Source organism: Epinephelus moara, chromosome 21, assembly GCF_006386435.1.
Source record: "Epinephelus moara isolate mb chromosome 21, YSFRI_EMoa_1.0, whole genome shotgun sequence".
NCBI classification, from domain to species: domain Eukaryota; kingdom Metazoa; phylum Chordata; class Actinopteri; order Perciformes; family Serranidae; genus Epinephelus; species Epinephelus moara.
Window position 1 is genome coordinate 37,255,118 of NC_065526.1, and position 9,151 is coordinate 37,264,268.

At 40.6% G+C, this 9,151-nt stretch overlaps 1 protein-coding gene across 1 annotated transcript in view; it reads right to left on the bottom strand.

Annotated features, from left to right (window-relative positions):
- LOC126409011 (cytochrome c oxidase assembly factor 1 homolog) overlaps positions 1–8,004 on the bottom strand; it is a 26,292-nt gene extending 18,288 nt beyond the window's left edge. The window contains exons 1-2 of the mRNA XM_050074876.1: positions 7,893–8,004; positions 2,179–2,294 (exon numbers count right to left, since the gene is read on the bottom strand). Coding sequence (XP_049930833.1) covers positions 2,179–2,272 — 94 coding nt within the window. The 5' untranslated portion in view covers positions 2,273–2,294; positions 7,893–8,004. The remainder of the gene's footprint in view (positions 1–2,178; positions 2,295–7,892) is intronic.
- Between the last annotated feature and the right edge of the window lie 1,147 nt (positions 8,005–9,151).

Sequence of the window (9,151 nt, forward strand, 5' to 3'; positions counted from 1 at the left end):
TTTATTAATAGCTTATAAAATGACGTGTTTTCTCCTGCGGGACAGGAGAAGACACAAAATCATCGATCTCTATTATTGTGCGGGTATAAATTCTCAGAGTTTTGCGGGTGCGGGCGGGAGTGGACATACACATTGCGGGAGCGGGCGGTAATGGTCAGAAATTCAGCAGGAGCGGGTTGAAGAAAACAGTCCTGCGCAGGGCTCTACACCATACTGTTTCCTGTATTGTAAAAATGGAGGCTGAAAAAACTGAAATAGAACAGTAAAACTAAGCTGTGTTGATCAAAAATAAACCAAGATTCTGTTACTACGTTGTCTGTTTCCCACCTCAGATGTTTTCAGAAATATATTTCAGCTTAACGTTTCACTGCAATTTGAGCTTTGGTCAAATTACTGTCCTCAACCGGCCAACATATTGTTTCCTGTGTCAGAACGGACTAGCTCACATTGCACCAGTGGGAGCATTTATTGGTCCTGTGTGGTGCATTGCATTCTGATAGCTGTAGGGTTACTACCTCTTGAGCAAAAGTGAATGCAACAGCCCTTTTCCCTGTTTTCTTTGGTCATGTAGATACCTTCAAGTAAAGTGTTACCCATTATTTTAAGGTCCAAAGTTTTGCATATTTAAAGACAGGCTGCCTGAGTGACAGGCTGTCTGTGAGGTGTCACCACAGTCTTTAAGTCAGATCCACCCCTAACTCCTCCACAGCTCCACCCTCTCATCCAAATATGCTCACTTCTGGCTCCACAAATCAAGATGGCACTAACACACCCAGGTAATGCGATTGGGAGTCTAATTACTCTTGCATGTATACAGTCAGTCAGACCCAAACTGGTCAAGGCACTCTGCACATGCTCCACAGCTTCCACCCCTTCCAGTCCAATAGCATTAAATGCTTAACAGAATAAGGAGTTGGTAACAACATCACAAAAGCTACATCCAGAGCCGAAATGTACAGAGCTGTGAAGTTGTCCACCATGGCATGTTTGCCAATACTAACAAGCTGAAAGGGCATATCACCACCTATTGTAGCAGAGCCGGACATACTTCGGTCAATAAATTGATTCCCCTCGCTTGCTTGTACACTGGGACAAGGACAGTAGTCCAATTAAATGGCCTAGTCAAGCTATAACAGTTAACACTTAACTGTGCATGTGAACGTACTATACATCACAAACACTCCTATTACAGCCAAACAGTATACTGAAGGGTGAAAAATACACAATACACAGGAACATAATCTTGTGTATCATATATTATATTTTAGCACCACTGCCTAGTTTTACTGTTTGATTTGAGTTTGGTCTTAGTTTGAGAGCAAGAGAAGCCCCTTTTGCACAGCCTCTTCAAGGCGGGAATTGTGCACACTGTTCTTCTGTTCACACTGTGCCCTTGTTTAAGGGCACCTTGGCAGTGCCCAGGAGGTGAACTGGCACCTCTCCAGCTACCAGTCCACGCTCCATATTTGGTCCGGGCGGGGCCTTGAACCGGCGATCCTCCGGTTCCCAAGCCAAGTGTTATGGACTGAGCTACTGCCGCCAATCACAGAATGAGGGGACAGAGTTGTCTTACCTTTAAGCCAATAATGTCAATTCGACATCTGTATAAAGGGGACAGCCAGAAAGACGAGATGGGTGTGATGTTTTGATGGCGTGTTATGCGTGCGACCCACCACTGGTAGATTCAAAAGGCAGCCAACAGCAGTTAGCAGCCAGAAGAACAGCTGCTGAAAATGTCCACAAACTGGGGAGACAATGAGGTCCAGGAGCGCCTTACCCTTCGAGCAGAGGACAAGATCAGCCGCCATACAGTGATTGGAAATGATTGTTACTGCCATGGTACACTATTGTTGTTGTATATAAAGCGCTACTGACGCAAATATTATGCGTCACTCTAGAAGCTGACACTGTTGTGTTACATGTCACACCTGACATGCCTCATTTGTTTCCGTGATGCTGGCATGCTGTCTAAAATCACACTCTGGAGTGGCACGATGCTGCCGTTGTTTGTTTCTGCGTAAAAAAATAAAGTTGGCAAGAAGAAGGGACTTTGTAGCAGCTATGTAGCGCCATCTCTGTGTAAAACGGTGTAAAAAGGGAGTGTTATGATACAAAGTTAGCAGAAAGTTGAAAGTTTTAAAACACACAAACACACACACAAAGCACATTTGTACTCACTCTGCATTAGATAGTACATGGTGCCAATCCCAGCTCCGGTCAGCACGGTGGTAAAGATGGTGAGCTGCTGCAGCTGACTGGTGGAAACCCTCATCTTCGCTTCCTTCCCTGTAAGACTTCACAGACAGACACTGGTCTGGTCAGTTTACTGGGAATAATGCATCAGACACTTGAATAATGTGTGAAAATGAATATGAATGAATTAAAATGAAAAATGAATAATACATTTAAAAAAATAATTAAAAATTAATAAATAAAACAAAATAAAAATAACAAACAAATGAATGAATAAATCAACTATAGAAAACAACCCAGAAGCAGTTCTTTGTTCAATCCCCTTGGGCTTTCAGTTTGTAGAGTGTGGACAAACTGAAAGCCCAAGGGGATTGAACAAAGAACTGCTTCTGGGTTGTTTTCTATAGTTGATTTATTTTATTTTATTTTATTTTATTCTTTATTTATTTATTTAATTATTTTTTCATCATTTATTTCTACATAATCCTTTGGGGTCCTTTTGTACATTTTAACTTCCCATTAAGATTTATATAGACACATTGATCCATTTCCACTATTTAGATACTCTATTGTGCTGTCTGGCTAATATTACGTAAGAGGCCGACAAGGTCAGAGTGGGTCCCTTTTACATCCTATTTATTCTCATTGGATCTTAGATTTTTGGTCCTTACATTTTTCCTATACTTTTTCTCTACATTTTTTCTATTGACTCTAAGAATTCTAAATATTTAATAGGGTTATTTAGCTCTTAATTAAAACTATTATTAAAATTATGATTAAAATTAACTTGACATGCTAATTGCCCTTATTACATTTGCCTTATATGTTTGTATTTTCTAAGATATTTATCTATGCTCTTTGGTCTGTACTTATTAATCGGTTTCGATAGGGTGACATAGCTGTTTATCCCCTTTTTTTTCTCCTTTCTTTCCTTCTTTTTTTTTTTTTGTTAATGCTATGAGTCCCTAGTATGGACAGATTCTTGTTTGGTGATCTCTCAGGGATTTCCTTACCTACCCAGTATTTGGAGCCCTCTATGTACATTACTGGTCTCTTGTGTAATTTTTGGGATGTTTTTAGCATAGATCTATTTTATTATCATTCTTCTCTTTAGATGTTTAATGGATTGTACATATATAGGTTGTTGCTTTGGTGTGTTTTTGGCAACTTTTGTCTGCTCGTGGGCATCTTTACGTATTTGTTGATTTGCATTGCCATTTTCATATTGTTGCTTTATGTGTGTCTCCGGTCTGGGACGTTCAGCCCTGTAGATTGTTTCTCTCAGGCTCGTGACACCTGTTGCCTTTCATGTTGATTCCTGAGGCCATACCTCTTCTATCTGAGGAGGCCACATGTTTGTTGGCACACATGGATCCTATTGTATAGGCTAATCATATGGCCTTGTCACTGATTGAACTTTGGGTCTCACCTGGTTATCTATATTTGTATTATCATTTCTTTTGTTCTCCACACTGATGATGGCTTTATGCTGAAACACGTTCGTTTTCTGTCCACAATTAAAATACAAAGGTGGATACAAGATGGAGCAGTGCGTGCCGTTGTTTTGTTTGTTTGTTTAGTCTTTATCGCAACTGTGCACCCGACATTATCTTGAGATTTTGAGTTGTGTGCACTGTTTCTAAGTACCATTACTTGAGAGAGCCCATGCATGAAGCCAAAGTTACACAGGAAAGACTTAAAAACAACAATGTTCCCAAAGTCAGATCGCAGGTCACAGCCCAGATTTTGTGACTGGACTTGAAAAAGGCTGTTCACTTACCATCCTCATGCAACCTGACAGAGCTTGAGCAGTTTATAAAGAAGAATGAGATAAACTGTTTTAAACTGTTTTAAGGACCTCTCCACACACAGAGTCAACGCTATAACTGCTACCAGCATTATGGCATTCGGGATTGTGCTTCCCAACTGGTCTAACCACAGGGTCCAGATTTCTCCTCAGTTATTGGTTCAAGGTCCACACAGTTTAATACATTTAGGGCATACTTGTGTTGGCCATGTCGTCAAGCTAGTTTGCTGTCTCTGTCAAGTAGTTGTCCGTTGGTCACTCACTCTACAGCAAGAAGCAGCACTTCAAAATAATAATAATAAAATAAGCTCTGTGCTGGAAATTTACTTTACTTAAAAAGAAGGTAATAACGTTTGTGTGTCACTTGCAGTCCATTCAGAATGTACACATGACCCACCAGTTGAACACCACTGCACTAGAGCATCTACTAAATACTGATCTGGAAGGGATAAATACTTCTGCAAACAAGTATTCAATATTTTATCCTTGTGTATAATTTAGAACTCTGTGTAGCAGTGCTGTAATACTCCCGATCGGTCTTAGTCTCAAGACCACCATTTGAAGGTCTCGGTCTCATCTCAGACTCAACTGTATTTTTACTCAGTCATGTCTTGGTCTCAGAAAAAGTGGACTCTGGAGGTTTTTTTCCAAGACCAGTCAAGACCACCACTGAGGAGATATCACTAGATTGCTCGTGGACAAAAGAAGTGTTGAATAAAGGTGGTTACGTTGATTTCAGCTCCTCTGTGTTTATTCATAGTAAACAAAGGAAAAATTCACATACATCAAGTTCACCTCCACAATTCCTTTGATTATTTTGTCAAGACATTTCTTATGGTACACTTATTCATACACACATATGGCAATAAAAGAGGAGAATGAAGAGGAATCTTTTGTTTTCTGTGGGTGCTTTTCTGGGAATGAGGAGTGCCTATGGTTTGCATGTTCCAAATTTTATCCTAACTGTGTCATAAGGCCCGTTTCCACCACAGAAACTTCAGGGTAATTTTACGGGTCGGGGCCTGTGGTGCGTGTCTCCCCCGCAGGAACCACCCCCGAAGGACAGAGTTCCGGAACTTTTAGGTACTCAGAACGGCCCCGAAAAACTCCTGGCTGGGGCTTGGGGTTTATTTGGTGCTGATTGGATATACTCAAGGCGGGATGTGACGTCAACAGAAAGCGACAAAATAGCCGGCATTTTTAAAACTCAGCAGATGTCTTCTCCTCTCGTTCATAGCTTCCACCGCCATGTAAACGAAGAGACAAGCCAGAAACCCAGCAACCACCTCAGCTCCTTCCATGTTGTTAATCGTCTTTCTTATGTCTGCTTTCTTCTTCTTACTTCTGCTTCGTACTTCTGCTTCTTCTTCTTCTTTGTTGTTCTTCTTCTTTGTTTGTTTCTTTGCCGCGTCGCCCCGGTCAAAATGGTCGCGCAACCATTACGTCACATCCAGAGCCCGATAACTTTACAGGAACCTTCCTCCTACTCCGCCCTCTCAGTGGAGACATGGCGGTTGAAAAGGCCGAGCGAGAGGACGTTCCTGTAAAGTTCCTGCCCCCCAAATAGTACCAGAAACTTCTTCAGTGGAAACGGGCCTATACAGTGTGTGATGCACACTGGTCTGGACTTGGTCTTGTCTCGGCCCCAAAACACTCTGATCTTGGTCATGACTGGTCTCTGTTTAGGTGCTCTTGATTACAACACTGCTGTGCAGGGATCACGTTGACATTAAAAAAGTATTGTTCTGTCAAGAAGCCATATTAAATCTACTTTGATCCAATGTGTACAACAATGAAATATAAAATCTTCCAACACTTTTTATAGGTAGTGTATGCATATACAGTAATTTTAATTTTAATTTTTTTATTTTATTTTATATACTTTATTAATCCCCGAGGGGAAATTCAATTTTTCACTCTGTTGTCAATTACACACAGGTCCGAACACACACATGCAAAAACAGGACCTATACATGCACAAAGTGGAGAGATGTCAGAGTGAGGGGGCTGCCTTGGTGAGGCGAGCAGTTGGGGGGTTCAGTGCCTTGCTCAAGGGCACACTGGCAGCGCCCAGGAGGTGAACTGGCACCTCTCCAGCCACCAGTCCACGCTCCGCATTTGGTCTGGACGGGGACTTGAACCGGCTCCCAACCCAAGTCCCTATGGACTGAGCTACTGCCCTTGTTAAAATGTTAACCTGTCCCCACTGTCTGTTTTCTATTTCCTAAAAGCATACAGGACAATTTCATCACTGAAATTTGAAATCTGCAGCTAAAAGGCCACCACAGCTTTCATAACATTTCCTATCACATGTAAATCTTTTTTTTTTTTTTTTTTTGCTTTTGCACAGTGCTACGTCATCTACAGTATGCACAATCATGATGGTATATTGTTTCTGCACTACTATTTACAAAAATAGTCATTAAGCATAATATTAAGGAACTCACAGCTGCAATTTAGAAAAGGAATATAACCTACAGTATATTCTTGTGGCAAGAGGGTCTGCCAATTAAAATAAATGAATTACACAGTAGTGGGAGGTTAATAGCTTAGATAACACTATTTTTATCTAACAACATTTTTCAAGTTCAAGTAAGGTCAGATATTTCAAATCATAGGGTTAAGGTGTAGCAGACAAATACTGTATATGCTAGGGATATCCCGATCAAGTTTTGTTTTATTTTTTTATCCCTGATCCTGATCCGAGTCATTTAATATTGAGTATCTGTAGATACCAGTCTCAATCAGATACTTCTATTAAGCTGCACAGTGCACACTTCACATACAGTATAGTTATAAAAATCTATTCAATATAGACTACAACCATTGCTGGATAATTGAATAGCTCTGCATTATGAAAAAAAATCCCTGCGCCCAGCTGTTACTTAAAGCAACACTTACCTTTCTGGAAATGTTACACTTTTCTTTGTTTAGGTTAAAATGCTATTAATAAGCTGATGACACACTAAAATGTAAGTGAATTCCATCAGAGATAAAAACTCTAAGATTCTAAGAAAACTCCGGCCAATCATTGCATTCGGACCGAATACAATGATTGGCCGAGCGTCCTGTCTGTCTTCCCCACGTGGAGGCCTCCGACTGATGTAACCGCTCACGTAATCTCTCCGTTAATGTTATTGTCAACCTTATATTATATATGACTCCTCTACTCTTCTCTTGGTGTGTTACACTCGCTCTCCTCTTCCGTGGAGCTAACGTTACCTTGCCAACGCCTAAGTCTATCATAGCCATAATGACGACTTAATGGAGGAGGGGGGAGAAGGCCTTTGGAGGGAGATGGAGTTGCAGGAGGAGGGGGATGGGACTTTAGAGGGAGGCGGGGGTTGTGGATGTTCAAATTTTTGTGCTGTGTGAAATGCAAGAAAGTTAAGAGCTGCTTTAAGAATAAATTATTATTATTTTATTTTTTCATTTTTGTTTAAACACACACACACACACACACAGATAGATAGACAGATAGATAGATAAATAGTTTCCGATTTTATCATCATCCTGCTCCACAGTTTATTACGATGCAGCATACCATTGCCAAATGAAACCCTAATCATCCTCCTTTTTTCTTTAACAGATAATAACATTGGATATTTAAGTGATATATTATTAACCGCAGAACTGGAAATGTCCGCGGTTTTCATTTGGGAAATCTGGTCACCTTAACCTAACATGCAGAATGTCACTCAGGCTGACAGTTTTAAGTTGTCAGCTCTGCTCTGTACAGTCACACTCAGTTCCTCCATCTGTCTGCTGTGTGTGTGCAGCTGAAGCTGGACGACCTCAGGCTTTCTCTCTAGCCCCGGTGTCTCTGGTGTAACTTGCATTTACAATACGGTATGTTGCTGCTTATTTGAAAAAAATATGAAAACATTCTCACCTTGTGTAACAGCAGCAGAACGGCTCTGCTCCATTTACATCCGTAAACGTCACAAAGATTGCCGCCAATCGGATGCGGGTGCGCTCAATTAATCCACGGGCTTCTGCCGCTGCTGTTCCAGCAGGCAGCGTCTGCAGGAATATTGAGATTATAATGATCTGTCTTTTACAGTGTACAACTCTTTCAAAACTTTAATATCATATTAACATAACAAGTCACATCACACATACAAGGAACAATCCATCCGTTTAAAGAAGAAAAAATACACAAAGGTTACACATCAGCCGTCTTGTAGGCTGTGAAAGTGCATTTAGGCTACTTTGTCAATATAGGACGATCTCGTATAATTACCATATCAGTACAGCAATGATGTAATGCATTACTCAGTTAGGGGGAGCAAAGTTATGTTTTTGCTCCCTTAGTTTTACCTCTTCTAAAAAAACCTGCAATCAGGTGATTATATCCAAGCAGCCCATATCAATATAATTTTACTATTATCAGCAACTGACAAAAACAAGTAGGCCAAGAAAAAGAAAAAAGGAAGAAATAATTTTATTCGTTTATTTGTTTTTTTTTATCAGGGACCATGTACTGTGAACATTGGACTCAACAGAGTAAAGACGCACTGCACCAGAATATAGCTTTTTAGCTAGTTTCCATCTGCAGTAATTAAAGGTGCAAGCAGCGATGAACAGGCCCTGGCACCTCCCTGCAGACTGGGGGTTAGTGGCAGTAGAGCTCTCAACGGGCCCACTGGCAGACTCAGTTTTTCTTTTAAGTGAAAGTCAGATACTACAGATATTGGTGAGATGGTGTTTCCTGCATTGAGTGTGACTGCTGGAATGATCTATTTCACACTCTGAAACACTTAATGTGTTCACTGACATAGATGAGCCACACTCCTCAATTTAGCTGTTTTTCAACCCAGTTTCTTCATTGAGTTTCACCTTATATGCTATGTTATCAAGTAATAACGTAAAACTTTTCACGGCTTTGAGCAGCACGTAATATTTGGTGTTTTGGCGTCATGCTGTATCTATGCAATGTCCTGGTATGAGTGAAGCCATTCCATCACTGATAGTGTATGTGGTTTCCAGCAACAAGCTACCATTCTTTTAGCAGCTGTGAGATCAGCTAACAAGAGGTGCCTATAATTTCAAGTTAGCTCCAAAGAGGAGGTGTCATTAAGTAATAGCACACACTGTGACTTAGGAATGGTTTTCTCAATAATGTCAGATAAGATACTTGAGACATTTTTC